This window comes from Rutilus rutilus (genome assembly GCF_951802725.1).
Source record: "Rutilus rutilus genome assembly, chromosome: 21".
Taxonomy (NCBI): domain Eukaryota; kingdom Metazoa; phylum Chordata; class Actinopteri; order Cypriniformes; family Leuciscidae; genus Rutilus; species Rutilus rutilus.
This window is the reverse complement of record NC_140226.1, coordinates 15,409,927-15,436,991: the sequence shown is the minus strand read 5'-3', so window position 1 is coordinate 15,436,991 and position 27,065 is coordinate 15,409,927. Positions and strand designations below refer to the sequence as shown.

The 27,065-nt window shown below is 37.9% G+C and overlaps 1 protein-coding gene across 20 annotated transcripts in view; it reads left to right on the top strand.

Moving 5' to 3' along the window:
• Positions 1 to 1,588: 1,588 nt before the first annotated feature.
• Positions 1,589 to 27,065, top strand: part of nrxn3a (neurexin 3a) — a 759,351-nt gene continuing 733,874 nt past the window's right edge. For 6 of the 20 annotated variants that reach the window (XR_014625664.1, XM_084392528.1, XM_084392527.1 and 3 more), the window contains exons 1-5: positions 1,596 to 1,793; positions 6,317 to 7,496; positions 11,917 to 11,934; positions 12,559 to 12,588; positions 12,815 to 12,826. Coding sequence is in view for 14 of the 20 variants with exons in the window: in XM_084392528.1 (XP_084248654.1) it covers positions 6,800 to 7,496; positions 11,917 to 11,934; positions 12,559 to 12,588; positions 12,815 to 12,826 (757 nt within the window). In the remaining 6 variants the exon portion in view is untranslated. Of the gene's footprint in view, positions 1,794 to 6,316; positions 7,497 to 11,916; positions 11,935 to 12,558; positions 12,589 to 12,814; positions 12,827 to 27,065 lie in introns of all 20 variants that reach the window. The other 14 variants (XR_014625665.1, XR_014625666.1, XR_014625667.1 and 11 more) reach the window with 7 other exon arrangements.

The following is a 27,065-nucleotide window of genomic DNA, read 5'->3' as shown; positions in this document are numbered from 1 at the left end:
CTTTCATTCTCACTGTGTCAATGACACCAAAACATATCTCACATGCACTGCATGTGATAACGTACAAGAAGAATTCCATCATTGCAACATGCTTACCTCTGATAGCGTCACTGCATCAAATACGTATTCATACAGCTTCAGATGAGCTTGACTCTGCAGGCTGGAGAGGTTTGATCCATTCAACTCTGAGACACGCTCAATATTCTGTAGGATCTATGATGGATCATTGGGGCTGCAAATCAATGGTATGGTCAACGCCTATTGATCACAACGTCCGTTTTTTTTAGCGTGTTGATTTCACTTGTGTCCCAAGTAGCAAACTATCTGGAAAATAGCTTTATACTCTGTAAGTCAAAATACATCTCCACTGAACGCTTAACCACACTTGGTTCAAAGTGCAGCTTTTGCATAGCAGTTGTGTTTATGGTAAAGTTCAGCACCAAGGACAGCAGCGTATCATTAAAAAACTCATTAATTTATTGATTTTGGTACAATGGATGTATAGATCCCTATATCAAATGTTTTTATTTGGTCATAAAGTGCTTTATTACAGGAAAAAAAAAATCTGCCTTTATTTGTGAGAGGATAAAATTGAGAAAATGCCATATTTTGGTTAGATTCATATGGTATTTTTTTTTATTTTTTTTTATCTATTTAATGGTGAATGGTCAAAGGTGAAAAGTTATACCTCTTCAAATATGGATCCATAAAGACCACATATGTAGATTTATGGCAAACTGGCAAAACATGACCATATACGCATTATAAACCGCTCACAACGCATTATTTGCAGGTAATGTTGCGAAATAATAGACCTAATATAGGCTACTTTTCATTTTTATATTTATTTCAGCCCCTTTGGGAGGAGAGAATGACTGTAATCTTTAGAAGGTACATTTCCGAGGGGACAGCAAGGATCTACAGATGTTAGTGTTAGATTATATCTATATCTCCCATGGGAAGAGTCATGAACATGGAGATGATCTCAGTTCACAAAACTTCTTCAGCTTTATTTTCTGTCATTTTTTTTTACATTGTCAAGGGGTGGTGTAATGATATCTCTATTGAAATATACATTAAAGAATATACATTACATCACATAGAAATGTAAGACAAAGAGAAAAACAAGTCCATCTACAAATGTGTCCAAATGTAGAAACAGATTTCCTTAGCTGAGCAAATCCAGATCTCATTCTGGGCTGGATTCCAAGAACCACACATACATACATGTAGACTACATTGGATAATATAAACAGATGTGTGCTGGAACAAGAACAACCTCTCCTCACCATCTCTGCCTTGACCGCCTGCATGAGTACATTTTGGGAGCATATATGCAGTTAAAAACACCCAGACATGAGCATGCAGAGAGGGAGAGAGTGAAAGTCAGGCTGAGAGCCATATTGAGAGCCGTATTATGCTCACAGTTAGCAAACACGACAATGTCATAGCCATTGCGTGTCCCTTTCCACATATTAATGTACCTATCGCTTCAAAAAGAAGTTTCTCTCAGATTTTACTACACCTTTAAATGGCGCGAGCCTCGCAGTAAGAGGAAGGCGGGGTCGCGCGGCGCGTGTGTGGAAATCTCGTGATTGTCCAACAGTATCTCTGAGCGCGCGGCTCTCTGTAACTGCAAGCGAGCACGGAACGAGACAAGTGCACGCGGGCACAACATCCTCACAAGACCGCGAAAAACCGTTATTTAGTGGAGTGGACCACACATATAGAGCCTTTTGGGAATGTAATGTGGATTATTACTGTACGCTTTGGATATGTTTACGAAAACTGAGGTTAGTCTGTTTCTTTTTTTGGGGGTTCGGAATGATGGAAAGCTCGCCGGGATGTTATAAGTTCATCACTTACTTCGAGTATTCACACTAAGTTGGCTTGTTTTCACAGTGTAAATCGCGTTGTTCTTGCATTTTTACTTTTTTATTTCTGTGAACGTTGGACTGAATCGAAATAAAAGACATTCGCGTCGTTTCCCGGGGAAGCGCGATAAAAAATATTAAACTACATCATTGTTTAGGCCCACAGGAAACGAAAAGAGGTTTTGAACTCTAAAAAATACGTTTACGATTATTTATTCTTTTTTTTGTGGATAACCAGTCATCCTCAATATAGAGCACAGACAATGTGGAAACAGTAGGATATTTCTGTCAGAGTTGACTGGTTTTCGAGACACAAAAATAAACCTGTATTCCCTGTTTTTGGCAGCTTCCTGACATATGCCATTACAGTAGGCTATATTTCGTTTATTCTTATTAAGTTAGGCAATAGGCCTGTATTATAGTAGTAATCACGAAAAAAAAAACAACAACAAAAAAACACGCCTTTTCCTCAGTAAACATGTAGCAAACAATTTCTCGCTTTGGTTCCAGGAAGCCTGTGTTTTTCTTAATCTGTAAAAGTAGCTGTAAATAATGAATAAGAGTTCTCAGGTGTCTGTGGAGCCCATGTTCAACTGCCACTCAGGATAAACAACAACACGCATGCCCACTCCACTGCAGGATCCTTGTGGATGCACCTACACACGGACCGGTCAAATACACAGGAACGCATATCCATTTTTCGTTTGTGTTTTTAGAGTATGTATAAAAGGTTTTTATAAAATGCTCAGATTTTATTTTGATGCACACATGTGGTGTAGGCTACTTAGCCTAATAGCCTACATTTTACTATTATGATGCATTAGTGCACCAATTTATTCAGTTTTTTGTTAGACAAAATTTGCAAGTAATTTAAGCATGGCCATGTATTAAAAGTAGGCTATATAAAAAAAAAAAAAGAAAAACAGAATTAGACTATTTTAACGTATTAACACGTTGCAGTGATTAAAAATATTTACAAAGCCAGATAAATTATTTGATATAAATATCTGTCTTGATGTCACAATAATCGAAATGTTAAGACATTTAAACGGATTTTTTTGGCACGTTTGCACATATAAAATGCAAATTCAGCTCTTTTGTCGCTTCGAAGTGCTCAAGTGAGTCCAGTGCATTTTTAGAATATCTTAATTCATTCTCATCAATTTGTAATGGCTCATTTAGATCTCCTGGAATTTAATAGACTTTGGTAATAAACCACCGCCACACACTCGCGCTCTCACACGCTCATTTTAAAGGTAGGCTATTCAAGTTTCTGCTTTTTAATAGTCTACATTTTATGTTTTCGTCTAAGTGATAATTGTGCTACGCACACTGTATTTGTGTCTTAAAATTTGTACCGAAATTTGGACAAATCCTCACAGGCATTAGCCTATCGTTTGTGTTGAAATTTTCGGGGTGGATTATCTTTTCTGAGCGCGGCCTTGTCACACACACACTTTCATCGACGCATATACAGAAGCTGACAGAAATGGAAATGAACACGTATGTTTGATTTAAAATAATGCATCATTTATTTATTCGAGCGTGTTTAATTTCTCCATGAGCCTAAAGTATAATTTAACCCTGTGGTGTTTTGTGACCTCTTTTGTGTGAAATAGAATGCAGTGCCTCTCACAACAATGTAAATTATTTTGCCGTTGTGTTTATACATGTTCACATTTATCTGTGAGACTGGCATGCATTATTTAAGGTGATTGAATTGTGCACTAATAATTTGGATCGAAAGCGTAATTTCAATTAATTACAACACATGTATGTGTACATTCTGCACCCCTTTAAACGTATAGCGAAAGGCTATTTTAGAAACGAAATATTGGCGCACAGAAGCATTTCAGATTTAATAGCCAACTCCATTTTAACGAATGTTTGCTAAAAATATAATTAAAAATGATATTAATTTATATCTATGTAAAATATAGGCTATTACATTAGGCTACATAAAATAAAATAAATACGTTTGGACGGTTTCATTTATACTGTGTCGGTTTCCTTTATTTTTGTATCGTTTTGTTCTCACGGGTGTGGGTATATAATCTCCATTTACATATCAAGCCAAGATGATCTAAATGTTACTGAGGTATTTTTCAATAGAGATAAACGATTTAGAATAGTACAGATTGATAATTATAAAATTAACGCATAAATAATGTATTAAATAAACTCTATATAAAATCTAAAATATTTTTTTCATTTTGTTTACTGAATACGAGTAGGGTTTTTTTTTTTTAAGCAACATGTAGGTTATACATACATTTGTTTCCTTTTGTAACTATTTTTTATTTTTTGTGTATTTTTTTTTTATTCCTTCAAATCGCCTTTGTGTCTGTGTCGCAGAGAAGAATATTTCCTATTGGCGTTGTGTAATGCTCAGCCTCAAACACTCATCGAATGTGCTCTGGCTTTCCAATACACCGCAGTGTGACGTGATCTCTCTGTCTTGATCAGAGCCCTATATAATGCACACACCCCACACCTTTACCACAGTGAAATTGGTTCATAAATCACATTACTAATCCGATGGTTTTGATTATGATGGGTGTATAATGAATACTGGCACAAGGATGGTGGTTTTAGGCAAGGTGATGTAATGCCATAAACGTCTGCTGCAGAACCACTCCCGCTTTAATTGCTCACACAAGTTGCTGTTCCTCTGCAGTGGGTTGTTTAGGGGGTTGCTGGTGGTACCCGTGCCCACTCTGGGTCACAGGGGGGAGGCTGGATGAGGCCAGGTAAGAGCCTCACGCCTCTCTTTCGCCGGCTGGCAGCCCAGGAGGAGAGCACCGGACGCTGATGTCATCCATTTTGGCCCAGCTCTACCTCGCCCACACCTCCGCTCTACCACGCGGATGCTCGATGGCAACCGTGTCACGCACGGAGTCGAGCTCACTGAAATGGCGTGCGCCTCCTCCCAAAACCTCCATGATATCATCAGGGCGCACTGGAGGACATTTTGTCGCAGCGCTTCTGGTGTAATGGTAGAGCGTAATTGAGGCACCTGTGGTAAAACCCAGCTTTGTGTGTCTGATGAATGGTTGGGCCTGCTGTCATTAACATCCCCCCCCCCCTTTCACCATTACACCTCCTTCTCCTACTCACCGACTTTTTAAGCAGGATCCAAATGCAGGGGCTTTATTTTGTGGTGTTGTGTGCCGTTCCCAGTGGAGTGTGTCAATCACATATCAATGAGGACAATGATGTGCTCAGATTAGCCTTTTCACCTCTCTCCTCCTCTCCGCAAGCCCTCACTCGACAAAAAAAAAAAAAAAAAAAAAAAAAAAGAGAAAGCACACAAGCATATTTGGTGGTGTGGGCGCAAGCCAACGTGGAGTATCTGTTACAAGCACGCAGTCTCTCGCTCTTTTTCCCCTCTTCAGCTGCAGAAGGCAGAGCTCTGACGGCATACATTGTGTTTCGGCTCAGTTGAATCGCGTGGGTTGGTAGCACTATTGTCCTGCCGTACCTGCTGCCTACGCCTCTGGCAAGGACACGGGCAATATTAGATGACTATTAGGTTACACCTCGCATGTTGCCATGTAATTGGAGCCTATTCATTTATGCACGTAGGGGACACATGTTAAGAGGAGCTGGAGCTGCGTTTTGCCTTCACAAAAGTCCTACTAATCTGTGTTGGTTCAAGGCCAAGCGTCAGCTCAGCATGGGAAGCTTCTCTCACATTTGTAGAACAATACAGGGCATTTTGTTTGTGCTTGAGGATGTGTTAACATTTTTACAACATTTTAAACTGTAAAATAAACATTTACGTTGCCTTTTTTTTACTGCAACTCTTCTAAATATGCAAGGTTCCTTAAAAAATAATTATCCAATGCTTTTTTAATACAATTAAAATTTGAATGTCATTTTTATGCATTGCAGTAGATTTTTGTTCAAAATGTAGGACCACACCTAAATTAAATATTTTTTTAAACAAAATAATGACATAGTTTTAGAACTAGTTTAGGTGCTGGAAATGTAGAGTATATGTCATGGGAATGTGACATTCATATTATTGTTTTCATGCATTGTGCATCCTGCAAAAATCCTTTTAATTTTCCACATCATCAGATAAACATGGACTCTCTGCTATTGAATGATAGCTGGAGCTGCCATGCGAATAATGCTGTTCATTTACACACTAGATGACCGATAACAAAAGGATCTTTTGGGGGAATTTCCTTAAAAAATATACACTTTTAATTAGGAGTAGCATTTAACATAAGTGCAAACCAATGACTCATTCAAGTGCAGCTTTTTAAGATTATAATTGTGAAAGTGTGCTGTATTAATTTCTCAAGTAATGTATTTTTTATGCTTTTATGTTTTATGTATATAAAAAAATATAAAAAACACACACACACACACACACTAGATAGAATGAGACATTGTGAATTCATTTGTAATTTGATGCTTTTCTATTTTGACAGCTAGACGGGGCAGAGTAACCGAATGAACTACATTACCCACAAGGCATCATGCAGACTGCGCTGGTTTCCCTAAATACAGAAAGAGTCCGACCTGGAGGACCTGTCTGGATGATTGAGGTCTGAGGAGATACCAGAAGAAAACAACACCTCAGCAGACGCACAGCACCTCATCTGCTTGTCTTCTCAAGTCGATCCGTTCCAGGACACAAGGAAGAAAAACTTTGATTGTCGCCTGACAGAGATTGGATTTTTGTGCAATGTCATTGGCCTTATGACTGTTATTTAAGACTGTTCTCCCTACTAAGTCCCTCACCTCTTTTAGGATATTTTTTGTTTGTCGCTGCGTTGACGATCTCACCTCTTCTCTAGCGTCTCTGGGCATACTGTGGGATGTACTTTGGATACACTGACCTTTGAACCAAAGCAAATTCAATGATTTCCTTCTGTTCAGGATAATAACCGCAAATCTCCAGCACTTTTACAATGAATTTCTTCAGATTCCCAGTCCAGCTGCAGCTGCTGATCAGTACTGTGCTTGGGCCCTGCTTGGGCCTCGAGTTTACAGGGTCGCAAGGCCAGTGGGCACGCTATCTCCGCTGGGACGCCAGCACCAGAAGTGACCTCAGCTTCCAGTTCAAAACAGACGTGTCCACCGCCTTAATCCTGTACTTTGACGATGGCGGCTTCTGCGACTTCCTGCAACTCATGGTGGTTGAAGGGAAGCTCCAGTTGCAGTTCAGCATCGACTGCGCCGAGACCACAGTCGTATCGGACAAGCGAGTCAATGACAGCAGCTGGCATTCTGCCACCCTGAACAGGTACAACCTGAGAACTGTGCTGGGTCTGGACGGAGTAATCAAATCGGGTGAGGTGCGGCCACAGAGGCAGTACATGAAGATCGTTAGTGACCTCTTCCTGGGCGGAGTCCCTCAAGATATTCGCATTTCTGTGCTCACCCTCCCGACAGTGAAGGATCTTCCGCCATTTAAGGGAATTATCAGGGAACTGAAGTACAATAGCAAGGAACCTATTCTACTAAGCAGCCAGAGAGTCCGCATGGACATAGAGGGGATCTGCATGGAGAACCCATGTGAGAATGGAGGGACGTGCTCCGTTGTGGATGGGGAACCACTTTGCGATTGTTCTAAGACAGAATATGTTGGCCGATTCTGCAGCGAAGGTAAAATGGTTTATTTACAGCTTGATAATACAGCAGATGCAAGATTACTTACATACAATGTAACGGCACCCAACTCGAAATTGTCAGTCTTTACTGCTGTAACGTGAATGTTTCCTTCATCCTCTGCTGTTTCATGCTACTGAAGTATGACTCTCAGGTCCAGGTTAATGCAATCTTTTAGCTTGTCTCCTGAAAGCTGCCCTGTTCTATGCATTTGCAGGTGTTTTGTGCTGTGAATTTTTTTCGATCAGCCTCCTCTGTTCCCCCATCGTTGCACACAGTCAATTGAAAGCGAATGTCATTGAAATGCACTACTATCGTTTTTACCTCTGTAAAGCACTAAGCTGTTTGTCTCTGGCAAGTGTTTTGTGTGTGTGTGTGTGTGTGTGTTAATCATGCCCGGCTGAGGAGGTGGGGTGTTAGGATGTTAAGGTGCCTTTTCAGATCCCCTTGGTTGTTTTTCTGAAGTGGCCATTTTAGTTTCTCTGGGGATTTGAGGAGGCCATTTCACAGCTCTGGGTTTTGTTGTTGCACCTCTTCAACAGAGAATGAATCAGAGATGGGGGATAATTGCCTATTTATATTGCCTATAATAGTCAATTGCAATTCTTTATAGCGTCATTACTGGTTTTCCTAGAGAGAGAATTTGATGACCTTCTTATAATTCTTTAAAGAATATGCTAATATATATATATGGATCTTCTGGTTTGTGGATATTTTTCTTTTAAGTATAATCATAACTAAAGTAATTTTACGTTATACTGTACCACAGAAGAAAATCACTACTTTTGAGTTCTTCTTCATGAATCATGTTTCCTGATGGTAATGAAAGGTACACATTAGTTTTTTTTGCATATCCCTCTATATCCTCTTAAATGCTTTAAGCAATATGGATTTGCTAAATTATGAATTATAGCAAGAAAACAATTACAAAAACGAATGTCTTGATTAGGCCTAAACTTTTTCCCCCTTGTGATTAAAGTGTTTAAGCTGGCTGATTGATCGGTGATCGGTGCTCTGAGCCCTATGAGTTGTTACCCTCATTGTAGACACAACCTCTCCTGTGATTCTCTCCTTAATGACACAATTACTGAATGTGATTAAAAAGTCAGGATGCTATGTGTACTCAGGCACGTTAGAACCGAATGTGTGTGCATGTATGCTTGCGCAACCTCTTTCAGAGCTCAGGAGAGAGAAAATGAGAGAAGGGGTATGTGTAGAAGACCGGGCACTAGGGTTAGATTTATAGGCTGTAAAGAGTACAGAGTTTTGGGCTTGATTTACAGCCGTTGTTCCTCTCCATCTTGTTTGGCTGACTGGGTCCTGCAGTCAACTGATAGGGGCTAAAGCCAGACGTAAAAGCAGCTTTGATGGCTTTGAATGCTGGGAATCAGTTCAGCCAATCATAAAAGAATAAATAAACCTTTTTTGGAGGCCATTTATATTGGAGCACAGGGGCAGCCTTAACTGCCGAGCAGTTTGTAAAATGGACAGCTGAACTTTCTCCACTAGCATCTCTTACAAATCCAAATCCAAACCTGTGTTGTGAAATGACACATTAATATGTGCCATCAGTGTTTGATAACAACATTACGAAAACCCACTGAGCAATCTTAATTCCATCTTAATCTTGTGTCTTCAGGCTTTGGAAACATCTGTATGTGGGTAATAAATATCAGGTCAGAGCCATATGGCAAGCTGGTCTGAAGTGTTAAGCATTAGCTTTACGTGCGTTTGACTGAATCCAATTGCCATAGCAGCGGCAACAACAATCTGACACTCCTCTCGATGGCCAGATGGCTAAAATGGCCTCAGAACTGTTTTGCGTTGCCGTGGCGTATGTTCCTCGCTCTGTAAAAATCGTGATAGCCACGGCGCTACATCATTTGCAAAAGCGCGTAATCTTTTGGCGGATTAGAATAATAAACATTTGGCAGCAAAACAAACACTCAATCTGTTTTCCCATGTGGATGGTCTCTGAATTGGTACGCTGAGGTTTATGTTTAAGCTGGCCACTCTTTACAAATCTCCTTGTGTGTTTTTAATGTAAACAAAGCAAAAATTCAAAAGTGCATCAAGAGGATATGTAGACCTTACTTTTTTAAGGTTAAGACAAGTATTGGGTGTAATGCGTTTTAATTTTCCCTTGAAAAGTTTAGTAAGGGATTACTCTCAATTTTTCTGTAATTTGATTACAGTTACTTCTGATATAATTGCATTAAATACTTTAGACTATTGACCAATTCTATAAAAAACTGTGAATTTAACATCAATATTTAACGTCTAATATTAAAATGTTTTTTTAATGTAACCTTCCAAGTTCAAGAGCAATTTACTATATGCAGTTTTATATTATTAGTTTGAAATAATTTAAAGATCAGTTTCATGTCTATCCTTGAATTGTTAAACTGGTCAAGTTTGATATGGGACTATGTAATTAGTAGCCTAACTAGTAATCAACTACTTTTTAGAGTAACTATTTATTAATTTTATATAATTATACATCTATTTTAATTCCCCTCCCACCAGAAATTATGTTTAAATAGTGGTGTTTGTTGTGTGTGAGAGGTATACTATAGACTAACTGTTTTTGAAGTAATTGAAGAACATTTTCGCAAAATATTTAGATTATAGTTAATTAAATATATTTATTTTATTTGAGCATTTATTTGATCATCATCGATTTAATCATGACAATTTGGTGTAAATCCAGATTAAACTAATCATTCACTTGTTGATGTGCCACAACTATACATCAATTTTTGTCTCACCACTGTTTCTGAGAAACTAGGTCATCGTAGACGGCTGACAGTGCATGCAGACGATTGTATTCCAGCCAGACATCAGAACTTCAGTATAGGTCAATTCAAGAGCTGAACACATCAATCAAGTCACCATGGCACTCACCATGCTGAGTGTAGCCTAACTCTGCATTCTCTGCTCTCAAATCACATCCTAATACTTTCCCCACCAGGTTAATGCATCTCATCAGAGGACTTAATGTTCTGTACCAGCCTTTAACAAGCACGGCAGACAGACACGCTTACACATTGGAACGTGTCCCTAAAATGAGTGACCATGAGAGATGACATATTGCATTTTCAGTCAGTACAGACATCAACACATACAGGACTAAATGCATGTCTAATGTAGCTGTAATTACTCTGCACTAAAAGCATTTAATGGAGGCAGACCCCATCAGGTTTCCCTTAATTTCCTGTATTAGCTGCTGTTTGTGTGCACTGGCAACAGATACGTTGGTTCTCTGGCCTGGCTGTGCCTAGTACTAAAAATATCAACAGCAAAATCTGTAATTCTTTAGAATCATATGAAATTATTCATTGTAATAATCTCAGAGTTAGCTAAAAGCTAAATAATAATAAATAAAACAGTATTTTAAAATATATACCTAGTTATAGTTAAAATGTCTACATATGTTTTTAATTTTGTTATATATTTTAAATAAGATTGTTAACATATTTGAGCATCCTGCCATGTGCATATTTTTTAAATAGTCAAATTAATAGTCACATTTAATTTAATACTTTTAATAGTCACATTACATTTAAAAGCATAAATTCTCCACAACGGCTGTGTTTTAGAAGGGTTTTACCGTGTCTAACAGCTAAAGCACAGCACAATAAAAAGCACCACTGCTAAAAATATCAAAGCTTTCAAAAATCGCTGACCTCACTAATCGAGTAGTTGGATGTTCGGATTATCATGAACCATCCCTATTGCTTGAACAGATTAGAAAAATCTTAGATTAGCTGTTTTTCATCACACAGAGCATTGCAATACCCGTTTATCAGTGTTGGATGCCCTTTGGTTTGGGAGACGGCCAGAGTGCAATAATGAAATGAGTCAGCCCAGTGCTTCAGTGCTAAAGGCGGCCTGTGACAAAGAGAGAGAGAGTGTGTGTCTACAATGAGAGTAAATGTGGGCTCTGAGTATGGAACAGTGCTTTAGACAAACATCAGCGTCTCATAAATCCACAACCCTCTCTAAAGGGAACAGGTCCCGTTGCCTGTTTGGATTTATGGCCCAGGCGTGGATGTGGGTTTTGGGAGTGTGTGTAAGACATGGAAGATGGACTAGACCTCTTAGATGTTGATGTGTCATGGTGTTTCATACACCATAGATCTGATCCCCCCCCCCCCCCCTCCTCCTCATTTCCCAGGGAGAAGAGAGGGTGGATGGATGGATGGATGGATGGATGGATGGATGAATGCAAGGGGCATTTAAGGGTTTCTGTGTACATGCACAGGGCAGATGTCTGCTCGGTGCATGCTGGCAGGTGTGTCAGAGTTTGCATGATAGTTTTCATGCAAAGATAATATGAGTGGGCTCTAATGGCTGCAATGTCTCTCTTCTCTTTTTTCTTTTTTCCATTGTGGCTTCTTTGCTGCAACACCATCAGAGGCCAACAGCATCCCAGGTGAGTTGATAATATCCTTTAAGTTCTATTGAATTGTCTTTTACAGGCAGTGAAAGCATTATTGATGCACAGTGCAAACAGTATTCAAATGTATAGGCCTAGTAACAAACGTAGAAATTTTCAAATATGCTTAAAATTATTGCTGTGTTCCCAGTAAAGTTACCATAATGAAAAATACTTAAAGATGCAATGATACCATAGTAGAGACAGATATTCCCCTCCATTTTATGATAATCAAAAAGAAAACAAATGTTTTACAAATAAGATACCATGCATTTAAAGTAGATGATGAATAGATGAATAGAATAGAACTTTAATCACTACATTAATCATTAAAATCGATATACTTTGCCATGTTTATATTGAATAACAAATAAAAATGCATCAGGTATTTTTATTATGCAGTACTGTTTTATAAATTAAATATGTTTGAGGCAGTGTAATGTGAAAATAGCAATCCACAAAAATGCTACCACTTGTAATTACTTAATATTAGTACTTCTAATTACCACTTTAACAAGATCACAAACCTTTTTTCTTCTGCCAAGATGTGAGGTCACTGTATGCTCTGATACATACCTAAAGATGTTCTTCTCTTTCTGTGACTTTCTCTGTTCCTCAAAGGTTTTGCACACATGATGATGGCGGATCAAGGTATGCCACACCCTTTCACTGTTATTCACTCTGTTGTGATTTGCTTAGGCTATATGTTGCATGCCTGAATTGACTGAATTGCTGTGCATTGAATGAGCTAAACTGATATTCTGAACCTTGAATGCATAGATGTGGATTGATCTTTGACCGTTTCTTCGTATCTCTCCATGCTTTCCTTCTGTGGATACTCTCCATCTCTATGTTGCCTTTCGTCTCCTTTCTCAAGCCAAGGGCAAAGGTACAGAACCGTTTTTTTTTTTACCTCAAGTTGTGCTCTCTTGTGTTTACATCCTTGTTATTAGTTCTTTTTTTGCTAATAGCTGCTCACCATGGGTGACTGAAACAAGAGTATAATTAAATGAGAGTTAATTGAAGGCAAATACACCAAAGGTATTCTGACTGCAGCCTGAGTGGTCTGAACTGTAGAGTCTACCTCCCTGGTGCTCTTATAACCAATAGATATTTGTATCAGCTGCTAAAAATGCTTATTTGTGATGTCTTGCTCGAGATCATGAATAATGCTTAATATGTCAGTTTTTTTTGTGGTTTGGATATTTCATGTGGAAGTGTTGTGCTTGTGTTCAGTCAGGTGCCACAATGACTTCCGCTCTGTGTGGGTTTTTTTGGAAATAAAGAAATGAAGAGGAAGAAAAGAACTGTGATATTTCATTCTGGCAGTGCATGTGCGCTGTCATGTCATTTCATAGCTGGCTTCTCTAGTGAGGTTTGTAGATGGGCTCGATTTAGCCCTGACTTGCTGCTGGGCTGAGCATGCCTGTGGAACGCTGTTGAGCCACATGTCATCCCTTTGTCTCACCCAAACCAATATTTCAGCAAGTCTCGGAGGGGACAAATAACTTCATTCTTCAAATAGAATAGGCCTGGATTGGACTGGATTTGTATTTTTTGCAGGACATTTTAATTGACTTATTTATAAGTTTCCTGTGTTTAGGGTGATTTGCTGGATGTTTCTGTCTGCTTTCAGAGTTTGACATGAGGACATTTAGCTGCAGAGTTGGTTTGTTTTATTGGAGCAGCATGTGTGAAAACCTGAGTATGCTTGTTTAAGGATTGATCAATTGCAGTGGTACAACATCATTTTTTTTCAGCTTCAAAACATTACATTTTTAATACTCTGATTGGTTACAGTAGCATTTTTGGGTGAATGCAGATCTAATTGATTTGTCGAGCAGACAAAATGATCAAAATTCACACTCCTATTACGGTTCATGTAGACTTCATAATAGTTCACAGTTGGTATGAAAGTAATTGTAAAAGTCTAATTTGCAGAAAGGAACCTGCTTGATTGCCATGAGGAATGGAAAAAGTTTAGTTTTTTCATGTCACAGACACAAATACATTCTGTGTATGTTAAGTTTTGGTAGCAAAAGTAAAGAGACAAAACATATGACGTTGATGATGCACACTACTATTTTTGTCGTCTTTATTTCTTTATATTTTTTTAACCTGGCATTGTATACTATGAATTTTGTTGGCGTTAGGGCAAATTGTTTGTAATATTTCTACTTTGTAAGTCTCTTTAGATAAAAGTGTCTGCTAAATGATTAAATGTGAATTAACACTTTTTGGGATCACTATAGGGAATGCAGAATTTGCAGGTGAAAACACCTGTCATTGGACATTAGAAATGCATAGTACAGTATAAAGAGTGTGGTCTTTATTACATGAATGCTGATATGAACTAAAATGAATCCAGGCATATGCTGCAATTCCTTTTGCCAACCTAGTTTCTTCCCTCAACCCAATTTTAGTGCTAAGTCAGAGCCCAGTCAGCAAGATCCTGGCAGACAGACAATACAGTATATAGCCAGTCTGCATTAGCACGTATTTGCCTGCGTCGCATCAAAAGCACTTGTATTGTAGCGCTGTCTCCGACACTGTCTCTCCTGCTACCTCCTTGCGTTAAATCCCTCTGCTAGACGGGGGGACATTATTACAAATCAGCCTGGCTGTACGCCCAAGTTAAGATGACAAGGGCTTCCATTTAGGAGCCCATTTGCTTCTCGGCTGTGCCGAACGATACTACGAAATGTTTATTTATCTGCATTTGTTTCCATCGCCGCATCTCTTTCACCTGTCACCGCCGAGCGAGTTTGTACTGCTCGTGAATCTCGGAATTTTTTTTTTCTTTTTTTATAATTTCCTCAGAAACCTCTTGCAGTTAAACCTCAGGAAGATTCCTAATTGTAGCGCTTTGTAATGTTTGACAGTGTTGTGTCTGCAGTATCGTAGAGGAAGGAAGTGAGAGGTAGCAGCTGTTTTTGGGTAGCCCAGGGCTTGTCGCTCATGTCTGCGTATCTCAGGGCACTCGGACGCCATTCCTCGGCACCCGTCTGAAGTCAATCATATCAGTCTGCACACTGTTCTCCTCTCTGGCACAGGCATATGTCAGAAAACAACAGAAAGTCAGAGGACAAAGATGAAGAAGGGTCTTTAGGGACTTCCTGTCTGTCATTGTTTTTGAGTCTTCTCTTTATTTCCATCTGTTAGTTTATCTGTGATGTAATTTTATTTTCCCAGAGGAACATTTTGTTGTATATAAGATAACATGCATTTGAAAAGTAAATGATGAAAATAGATTGGTGAATTGAAATTTTCATCACTATTAATCATTAAAATCAATATACTTTGTCGTGTTTATATTAAATAACAAATAAAATGCTCTAAGTATTTTTATTATGCGGTACTGTTTTATAAATGCAATAAGTTTGAGCCAGTGTATTGTGAAAATAGCAATCCAGTAAAAATACTACCACTTCTAATTAACACTATAACAAGAACAGAGGAACATTTTGGGGCTCAGAGGTTGTTCTTTCATAGCTTGGGAAGCATGCTTTATGTGTTCCCTTGTTCATTGGAACATTAGATTGAATGAATATGTTCATTATTACATATCCAAATAATGTAAATATTTTTACAATATTTATTGTTGTTTATTATACATGTGGGCAACTGTGCAACTGTGCAATTTGTGACAAAGAATTTCCCCTTGGGGATTAATAAAGTATTACTGAACTGAACTGAACTGAACTGAATAAGCGAGTTCTCATTTACATCTATTTGAAGTATCAGCTTTGTCTATGAATTCTACAATAGACAAATAAGACAATTGTTACAGAAAAGTACTGAACTATAAAACGCACGTGAATGTCAAGATTAGATCATTTGGTCTAAAAAAAGTGTGATGAGAAACATTTGAGGGAGTATTAAACAGACTTATCTTGGAAAATTTGAGCACAGTTTTTGACATTTATTAAGATCTCTTCTGAAGCTGTAGACGAGAGGTGTGAGAGTTCTCATTTATGTCTCATTGAATTATGTCAAAAATAATATGGATCGCATAGCATAGAATGTATGCTAGTATGCAAGTATTTATTGAGTGCATATTTGTGATATGTTGTGATGTTGTTGAGATCTCAAAAGGAGAAGTGTCCATTTTGCTCAAACGTTGCTTTTCTTATAGCTTAGACATAATGGAGTTCTCATTTATGGAGCTATCATTGAGCTATCAACTTTGTTTCAGATGTTTCTAATCTGAAAAACCGGAGGCTGTAGCACAAGTCTCTTTCCATTGAGATAACTGGGATTTTACTTTCATGTGCATGGCTAATGATAGTATGAATTTTACCTGTCTTTGCTTTGTCTGAGCTGGGAGATTTTCACTAGATTTTTAGTAAATGGATATTCTAATTGATATTTCTTGTTTGTTTTTTTGTCATAATACCCCTCACACAATGCAGTGTGTTTCACCTGTTCCTCTTTACTATCTTAAATCATTTGCAAAAATATTCATTTTAATGAACATAAATCAACACAAGTCTGCAAATATTGCCTGCTTTGCACAGCGGTCAGATTGGTTACTGTGGCTCTGCTCCAGACCACCCAGAGATTTCTGAAGTCATTCCGCAAGTGTGCGAGTCTTTGATAGATATTAGTTGGTACAGGAGGCAGAAAATGAGTTGACCTTTTTGGATGGCAATGGAGAGTCTGAGCTTTGTTACAGGACAGAGGGGAGTGGAAACACTGTAGCTCACGCTATGCTGATGAACTCGCATGCAAGGTAATGAATTGAAGTGCCATTATGCAAATGCTATGCTAATTATCTAATCAGATTTGATTCCATTATGTACCCTGCTTCCTAACCTTGAGAAAGTAGGGACTGATCAGCTCACTCTTTCTCCAAAAAAATCAAAAATAAATAAAAATAGTTTTTTCTTTTCTTTTCTTTTCTTTTCTTTTCTTTTCTTTTCTTTTCTTTTCTTTTCTTTTCTTTTCTTTTCTTTTCTTTTCTCAGGATTTTCTTATTTTTTAAACCTCATTTTTTTCTTATCTAGCATACTGTAGTATTTCTTGCTTTTTCTTGTTTCTTTCTTTTTTTTTCACGGTTTTCTTTCTCTTTTACGTTTCCGTTCTAAACTAAACTGAAGCTTTCCTGTCCAGACCAAACTGAAGGAACTTCTCTGACCGCATTTGAAATGAAGAATCCTATTGTGATTTCTCACTTTTACACCTTGTTTGCTGCAGCACAAAGGGCTCTGCCACCCTGTTCCTCTGAGTGGAGTGTTTTTATGACACCGTTCTCCGTTACCACACATCTGAAGGCAGGCCTTCCTGACAGTGAGGTGACACATGGTGTGTGTGAAAGCCAGATAATGAAATCCTTATCACATGTTTGGGAGGCCTGTAATTCCATTTGCTCTACAAATCCCTCGGTCACTTTGTCTCTCTGGCACTCAGAACAAACCTGTTTAACCAGAATTCCCCTTCCATTGATCTGCAGTTTACTCTCCTTTTTAATTGCAGCCTAAATGTTAATTTAAAATGGATCATGATTGCCTTCTTAATAATAGTAGGTTAGAGTGTTGTCTTCAAGAAAATACTGAATGTGTTTTTTGTGGGAGAGATACAAATGCATGAATCATCTTTTAGGTTCAATTATGTTAGGAAACATGCCAGTCGGATGTTACTTTTAAAGTGTTATGTATTTCATGTTGTCCATAATTTTTATTGTTTTTTTTAAATGTCATTCACTGAAGACCCCTCAGGCCTCATCAGTGCAGGAAGAGCTCTTAGGAAAGCCTGATTGAGCCACCTTGCTGACTGTCTGCTGATCAGAGAGCGATGGCTTCTCTTGTGTAATCAGGACCAGCCACACAGGGTGCCCTCAAACAGAATAGCCTCATCTCCTCCCCCTCCGTGATTTCCCCCCTCTCCACACGCTGTAACCGAGACAACAGAACTCATCGTCCCCCTCCCCACAGCCCTCTATTTCCTACTCCCAAACGCTCTTTTCAGGGTAACACCGAAAAGAACATCAATCACACCCGATACACACACACACACACACACACACAAACAAACAAAAAATGAAGCCTTATTCCAACCCCCAGAGTCCACCCATCTGAATGCAGTTATGGCCATAATTGCCTCCAATTTCCCTGAGTCACACCTGACATATTAAGCTACTGTACACAACGATTTCCTTTCTGGTCCCTTGAGGGAACAAGTGCCATTTGATTATGGCTAAATGTGATTATTGTCCTCACATTCAACTGGCTTGTGGCGGTCCTTTGTCCCTGACAAAACAAGAGAACAAGGCGACCACTCAAATCGTGACAGACCAGCTCGGATGTTTCCGGGTGTACAAAAAACTGTTAATTATTTGTTGAAATGGGTAATCATGACATAATGAAAAGAATACCAAGTAATCAATCAGATGAACACAGATTCTGTGGGTTAAAAGCCACTCTCACAAGCTGGTTTGCAGATTAAGTTCTAAATGTATTATTTGACTTTTTTACTTATAAAAATGAATAATAATTATATAAATATTTATATTATTACTTATTTGTGTCCTGTTATAAATGAAATCTTGGACAAAAACCATTCTGGACTGTGTGTTACAGTGATTTTACTATTTTTAAGGGTTTTTTTAGCACTCCATTTCACTTACCAGTCCCTTACCTGTGGTAAAGTCAATGCAGTGCACAACCTTGTATGGCTTATTGCTTAAATTTTTTATTTGTTTGCGTGCTATATTCTGGCTTATGGATGCAAGATATTTTTGATCGATCTCATCATACATGCAGAAGTAGAAGGCACGTTTGCAAAAAGCACTGCTTATTTTAACCCTCAGGTGCTCTTCGGTCAATTCTGACAAAAACATTTTCTGTTTTGAATTTAAAAAAATCACAGCTTCATCGGAAATTTACGAAGCTTGGTGACCACTTCAATTAGTAAGATTTAACCTCTCTGTTTTGCATCACAGACAGGGTGGAATGGAGAACAGAATTAGCAGAAGTGAACGCATGAATCAGTCCAGGCCAGTGTACTGTATTTGTTAAATTTCATATGATATGATATATGATATCTCTTCTTTCCAGCTATTTTCAGAGTGAACGGAGTGTTTAGTGTGGTACCTTATCTCATTTTAAGATATTACCTCTCACTCTTTTTTGAGACATCTCAATCACTCGGTTACATCTTTTTGAAAATGTTGCTCTTCAGGCAATAATACAATTTTTATTTTATTTTTCACATGAGAGTGAATGGCATTGGTCTGTTATATGTCATTTGAAAATGTCATGTTTCAGTAATGGAAATTGATTCAGAAATGACACAACTTGTCTTTATGACACTGACAAAAATAAGATGGGCCAAATGTAATGGAGTTCTAGTTTCTATAGAACAAAAAATAGAAAGATGTAACCTTATTTATTTTACACATAAGCTTATAGATTTTTTCAGCATGTTTTCTTTGATATTTTGAAATGTATGCTTTTTGATGAAATATTTAATATCCCAAATTTAGGTGGTTGTAAGGCAAATATAAAAATATCTTTAATAGCAAAATGCATTTATTCTACACATACTGCTTTTTTTTTTTCTTTTTTTTTTTGAGATCTCTCAGTTACAAGGGTCAAGACAATATTTATTGTTAATCAGCCATGCTAAAATCTGTTTTGGGATAATGAGAGTTTATATGTAAGTCTCCGTGTGTAGATATCTGGATCAGTCATACAGTGCCAAGCTGTAAATGTGTTGTTAGAAGTGGGCAGAAATGAACATCTGGTGTCCAGCAGTGCACCTATTGATCCTCATTACTTTGTATACTTGGAGACAGCAAAGGGCTTTCATTCCCACAATCACTCTTTAATTGCGTCAAGCATGAAACAAGCATATTTAGCACTATTAACCATCATTGATTGAGAGTTATCTGAGATCAGAGTTGTTTGTACAGTCTTTCAGGTAGTCTTGTGTACCTACTGGACACAGTAAGCATCTTTATTTGAAGTTTATTTAGAGGATTGTTGTTATAAATAAATATGGAATTAGAATATAGCCAGTAGGATACCATTAATGTAGTTTATAGGAATTGTTTGTAGGAGTTTGTTTTTCATCTCTTCAGGGGTGAAAAGTTTTGCTAGAACAGATAAAATTAGCTTTGTTCCAAACAAAGCCTAGTGAGCAGCTTGGAGGAACAAGTTAAGCAAAGTAGTTATGCTGCCTCCTAAAAGACTATGATAGTGTATAGTAATTATTAGTTTGTATGAAAACAACACAACGTCATGTCCTCATTTAGATTACTAAATGTGTAAATGTGTGCGTGTAGATATGTGTGAGACAACCTACACCTGCTAGTAATCAATACCCCTCTCAAGCAGAACTTGGTTGCCATAGTAACCCCTCTCAAGCTGTTTCTTTAGGATGGTGTGTTAGCATGGTGCTTGGCCTTGTTTTCCCTGGTCTTGGCTAAGTCTAACTAAAGCGGACACTTTCGTGCATCAGTGGAAATCTTATACTAGCTCATGCAGCCCTAACCCTAATTTTCTTTCCCTGTTATAATCCGCATACGGGATTAAACAGTGCGTCACAGTACTGACTTCTGCTTTCATAATATCAACCTTCTTAATGAAGACTTGCATGTAGGCATTTCTCACAATGTGTGGACACACTTAAGGTCTAAGAATAGCTTTGAGAATTATGCTTCATTCCATTCAGCTTCAAACGCCCTGCTTGAGAAGGGCAAGATAAATGCCACTTGGAAATGGGTGTGGAATACAGCAAAAATGTTTTCTCATTCATTCATTATCTGTGTAATTTAGAGCATATACAGTGAGAAATTGAACACAAAAAGCACTGTTTTCTAATGTGCTATTTTCAAAAAACAAAACAAAATGTAGGCCTAATAACACGCACAAACTACTTTCTACACAGCACAACACCTGATCATGATGACTGCCTGAGGAATCTCTTGGTGGATGGCAGATTCTGACCCACTTTTTACCCTGGTCTGGCTAACCTGCAGTGTGTGTATGTGCTGAGCACCGTTTGAATTGTGTGCGTTGTGAAAAATTCATGAGTCTTGCCTGGGCAAAGGGCCATGAGGAAGCAGGTCAGCCCTGGCCTGGACTTGAGAACCTGTTAAGTGTGCGCACACACACACACACACACACACAACCTAGACTTCACCGAGCATGTGCTCGACAGCAGGTATTTTTACAGGCACAAAAAAAAAAGCACAGAATAAGGCTTGAACCTGGTTTTAATTTATTCATTTTTGATTAACATTTTAATTTTAATTTCCCTTATGGATGCACAATATACTGTTTCTATACTTGTATTATTTTGTAATATAATTTATTTACTTTATATAAAATATTATATATATTTATAGGATGATGTGCATGCATTTACATTTAGATAGTTTTAGCCATCATCTAACACTCATTTAAAGTGGTTAAAAACACTGATAAATGTAATATTTAGAAAATCTCACAATAAAGATTTGTTTTTCATAGTTTTATAAAAAAATGTCCTGGCACTTCCAAGCTTGAAAATGGGAGTGAATGGCTGTATGTCTTAAGGAAGTCCATAAAAGCGCGTCTATCCATGATAAAAGCAATAGATGCGCTTTTATGGACTTCCAAAGACATACAGCCATTCACTCCCATTATCAAGCTTGGAAGAGCCAGGGCATTTTTTAATATAACTCCGATTGTATTCGTCTGAAAGAGGAATGTCATATACACCTAGGGTGGCTTCAGGGTGAGTAAATCATGGGCTTACTTTCATTTTTGGGTGAACTATCCCTTTAAGGCCTGGCATCACTGTAATTGTGTGTTTGTGAGACAGGATCTTGTCCTTGTTGTGGACACTCTGACCTGTGCTTTTGGTTAAACGCTGCACATCTTTTCTTTCCTGCTCTTCTCTCTACTAGAGCACACACGCCGAAAGTAACCGGTGTCGGTGTCGGTGTCGTGCCCGTGTTTGGTGTGAGTAACCCCCCCTCAGTGCTTTGGAAGCCTGAGATAGTCACCTGATCTGGCCTTGCTGTGAAACATAGAGTTTGTGACCTCAAGCCAGATGAGATGCCCTGCCAACAAGAGCCAGGCAAAACAATAATGAAGGATGATTGTCTGTTTTCAAAGCAAGTAATATTTCATCAGAGGGCAATTACTGTGTTCCTAAGTGCTCAATTTAGAACTTAACTGTTTTATAATGCAAGTCACTGCTAGATCAAGTTGTCTTCTGCTGATGTTTCACAAGACATGCAGTACATTTCCATGCAAATATGTCAGCGGAGACCAAATAAATAAATAAATAAATGCTGTTCCTTTAATAGTGTTATGATATAATCAGTAGTTTCCGTAAATCAGTTGAGAATTCCCATTGGCCCAAAACACAGTTTTACCTCAGGCAAAGTCAATAGTAGAGGACAGAACATAATTTATCTGGTGCACACATCTGTTGTGTTTAGAAAACATAGCCAGACACCAGTAGATCTACAGTACTTTACAATACTAATGAATAGCCTAGTCTGTAAGCCTCAGTGATTAAAATAATAATTTTCATTTATCTTAATAGAATGAATATGCTATTACAGTTCTTCTATGTAGGCCTACATGTTTAGTCGTTTTTTTTGAAGAAGTCTCTTATTCTCACCAAGGCTGCATTTATTAAATCAAAAATACAGTAGAAAATGTATCATTTCAAAATATTATTATAATTACAAAATAATTTATTCCTATGATGGCAAAGCTGAGTTTGAGCTAATTTCGTGCTCAAGAAACATTTCTTAATATTATGAAATTGAAGACATTGTTGTTCTTAATATTTTTGTGGAAACCATGATATATTTTATATGTTTATTTATAATGCGTATAAAGATTTAATTTTCATTTCATTTAATCTGAAAAAGGGCAATCAAGAAATGTTCTCTGGGAATATGACAGGTGTTTGGTGGGGGTTGAAAAATAAGCCACAAAGGAACGTTGTTTCAGAGAGAAAACATGTTACGGTTTGATGGAAGATTATGAACACAAACACATTGGGTTTTAGAGCCAGTAAGACCAGGAATGTTTATTGAAAAAGTAATAGGGATCTGTTTTGATTTCATGGTGACTTTAATAAAACGCATTTCAGTAGTTGAGAAACACTTACAGATGTTAAAAAGCATTTAGCTCAAGCTTTTTTATTTTTAGCTACAGCTTAAGCCACCGTTTCCGGTGTTAGAAATCCAGAATGACACAAGCACCACCATTCCTTTGAGAGGGCGGTTAATGTTTTAAGGTCTTTAGATCCACCATTCACCATCACAAAAAGCAAAGGGAGAGAAAAGGTACCGGTATTCCTTTTTTTAATAGACACTGTGGGTCTTCATCTCTCAGAAAGCTCGATTTAGGAAATGAAAGACTTCAAAGGTTGTGCTGTGCCCTTTCATGTCCCAGATTAAACACGGTACGCTCAGACTGCACGAGTGGGTTCGCTCCACACGCAGGGAAATCCGCTCAGATATGAACGCTTTTCGGTGTTCCTCTGCATGACATTTTGGTTTCATGTTATATGCAGATCCGTGCATGAGATGCTTGTACCGTGATTGGCTTAGAATAGAAATAAGACAGTGACGCATCAGATTATGACACTCTGTCTGCTGTATTGATATTCTTTTCTTGTAGTACATTGGTTTTCGAGTGATATGATTTTGTGTGTCACAAAAAATGTCTACATGCTAGATACATCAGATCTGACACAAACATACACACATTTACATGGACACATCTTTGATCTGGCCTGTCGGGAAAAGCTGGCAGCTTCATGCTGAAGGTGTGGACTTCTTGTCAAGAGGTCACTGCTTTGATTACCATTTCGCCTGTCACTCCCCCCCCCCCCCATCTTAGTGCTGTGGGAGTGATGGGTAACACAGCTGAGAGCGAGACCACCAGACATTCATGCTTCTGGGCTAATCACATGCTGTTGTTTGGATGTCATCATGTGTTCATGTGTCAACTTTGCTGCCAGGGTTTTGCAAGTCTTGCTCGTATGTGCCAGGAGCATTACGCTGAATGAGGACTTCCTCTGTTTACACCCACTGGCATCCAACATGGCTTATGAATTTAACATAGCCGACCTTTGGTATGAGACTGTTTGCTATTTTGGGTAAGTTGACTGTATTGAATGAAATATTCAGCAATTTTAGTTTAGCTCCACTGCAAGAGCAGCTCTTTACCTAAAATCCATTCTGATGGCAGACTAGTTTATTGCAGTGACTAAAATAAATAATTGATCTATTCAGACTTATTCTGTTCACTTTAAAAATTAAAATTCTGTCTTGGTCCTAAAGTTGTTCCAAAACTGTATGAATTTCTTTCTCCTGCTGAACACAAAAGAATATTTTTTAAAGAGTATGGGTAATTAAAGAGTTGATGGGCCCTATTGACTTCCATAGTATGGAAACAAATATTATGGAAGTCAATGGGGGCAGTTTGAGGGTTAGTAAATAATGACAGAATTTTTATTTTTGGGTGAACTATCCCTTTAATCTCTTTAAATCATTTCAACCAAATGGAAAAGGGAAATCAATGCAAATTACGATTTTCTATTTTTGTGTGATGTTTTAGCATCTCCCCAAAACAAAGCTTTTTGTTTTTGAAAAATTTAATTAGCATTATTTTCTTTTTTCCTGGATCTCTTTCTCATTGACACAGCTGGTAAGTAGGAGTGTTTCCCCAAGTTTAGGGTGGTGCACCATGTATGTTGAGGAAAATGTGTAGCTTTCATCCTATTCATTGCCTACTGCATACACAATCAACAGCATTTTACAGCTTATTTTACTTTTATAATGTGGAACATTTCCAGGTGAAACAGAATACTCAATGAGAAAAAAAAAAAATAGGATGGGACTCGAGTGTCTACCATCGGCTTGTGAAATGTAGACATTCCGTCCCTTATCGAATCCAGACTTGAATTCGAGTTTGCAGTCACTTGAGGAGAACCCCTTGAAAGATTGCCAGCACCCACTTTTTAGAGAAGACTAAAGGTCAAAAATCAACCTTAATGCTTTTTTTTTATTACATTTTTTTTATCTCTTGTGTGTGACAGGTTGCTGGAGGGATGGATTATATGAAAAAAATGCACAGATAAATAATTTATGATAAACACTGCAATCTTCCATTAAAAAATAAGAATGGTCAGTTTTGATTTCATGGTGATTTTAACTTGGCACTTTGGCAGGAGTTTAGAAAGGTGCTATTAATTTTAGAGGAAATTTTTGCATGTGGATGAAAGACACTTTTTGTTTTGTTGTTCTTGCTGTAATAATGCACATGTATCATTCACAATGAGACCAGGAATGCGTGTTGAGAAAGTAAATGGAGTCGATGGAATTTGATTATATGTTGTCCTTAATCAAACATAGAAGAAAAGGAATCGCTTATTTTAGCAGGAAAATATTAAATTGGAAACTTGAAATGTGACACGATTGAGTTGTGAAGTCATGTGTCATTTCCTGAAATGCTGATACATTTTACACTCCTACTTTTAATCTTAGCTAAAAACTTTTTCTTTTTAGCTTTGGCGAAAATTAGAAATCCTCCTTATGGCATATACGAGCTATTCTTTCTCTGTGTTCATATACTGTACATGTATGTATAGCATTTAATTCTCCCTGTAGGTTTGCTTTCTAAAGAAAGAATCCTTTTAAGTTTGGTTTCTTGCACATTAGGATATGTAGCTGACATTCTGATGTTGCACTTACAGCAGTTTGTTACACACTAGTGTCAGTGAATAGTGAGAGTTTGGGGAACATTTTGAAGCTTAAAATAATGAATACTTCAGAGGTGTTCATCCAACATGTGGTGAGTTCAAGGTGCCATTCTTCATGTCTGCCAATGACAGAGAGCACAAAGGGTCAGAGGCTCTGCAGTATGACAAATAACCCAACCGTTAGCCAACCGTGCCGAGAATTCCAGGCCGAGAACGGCTTGTAAACGTGCCGTACCAGGCTCAAGTGGAAATTCCTTACTGTTCTTAGAACCGTTTGGCCCGATGGTGGAAAAGCGACTAAGGACACACCGGTTTAATAACCTGACATGAAAAGAGAGAGCCAATTGTGTCCCAAATGGACATTAGCATCGGTGTCATGTTAGCATGTTAAGAAGCCTGAAAAATATCAAAGAATGATAGTAGCTCTTAGGACTGTAACACTTCAACTAGAAGAATAACTTGATGTTAATAAATTTAGAATAACTCCAGAACTATAGCATGTATCCATAGCCAGGACTAGTGTATCCGTATGGGCACCAAGCACATAGCACCACACACTCTGATGTCCCACTGGATGATTCATGGCTTGGTTAGCTATGCCAAAGTGTTTATTCTTCCTCATTTCTATTTTTAGCAGCCAGCTAATATTAACAGTTTTGTCAACTCTACTGCGCCTGTGGCAAAAGCGCTTAAGTGTATCTTTTGCAATTTAAGTGACCTGCATTCCGGCTTAGACTTTTCCCATTACTGGGAGTGACATTTCATTTAGGTCCCATCATTCATCTTTCTTGTGCCTGGGCCTGGGCCATGAGCATCTGCACCCTCTCTCTCTTGCAGCTGAATTTCTTATTTAATGTTTTTTACTTCTTTTTTTGTCTCACTTTTAGGGAAGAATCTCTTTGTGCAGGTTTATTAGAAAAATAATAATAATAAAAATGATCAAAACATGCATTTTGTCTGATCATCATGCCAGTTTGGAAATAAACTAACATGGTGATACAAATAAACTAAATCATGCATTTTAGCTAGTTTTATCAAAACATGCATTTTGACTGTGATCATCACCATGTTAGTTTATAAATGTTATATTTGAATGATAAAAAAAGACACATATTGTAGGCTACTCATGAAAATATCTACCTTATTCATTCACTAACACCTCACCTATCCATCCATCATGTTCCCAAAGGTGCCTCAATTATTTCATTTGAAGTTAGTTTGGAACTGACCCTGTTTCAGACCAAACCTTAGATTTACCTTATATGTGCTCGTTCACATCTCAACAAGCAAACCTTGCGTTCACTTTCAGATTTCACTGTGGTTTGTTTGTTATAGAACCAGAAAGAGATAGTAGATGTGCCCCTTGGGGAATAAATCAACTGGAAATGAACAGCACCGGCTGCTTCCCACGC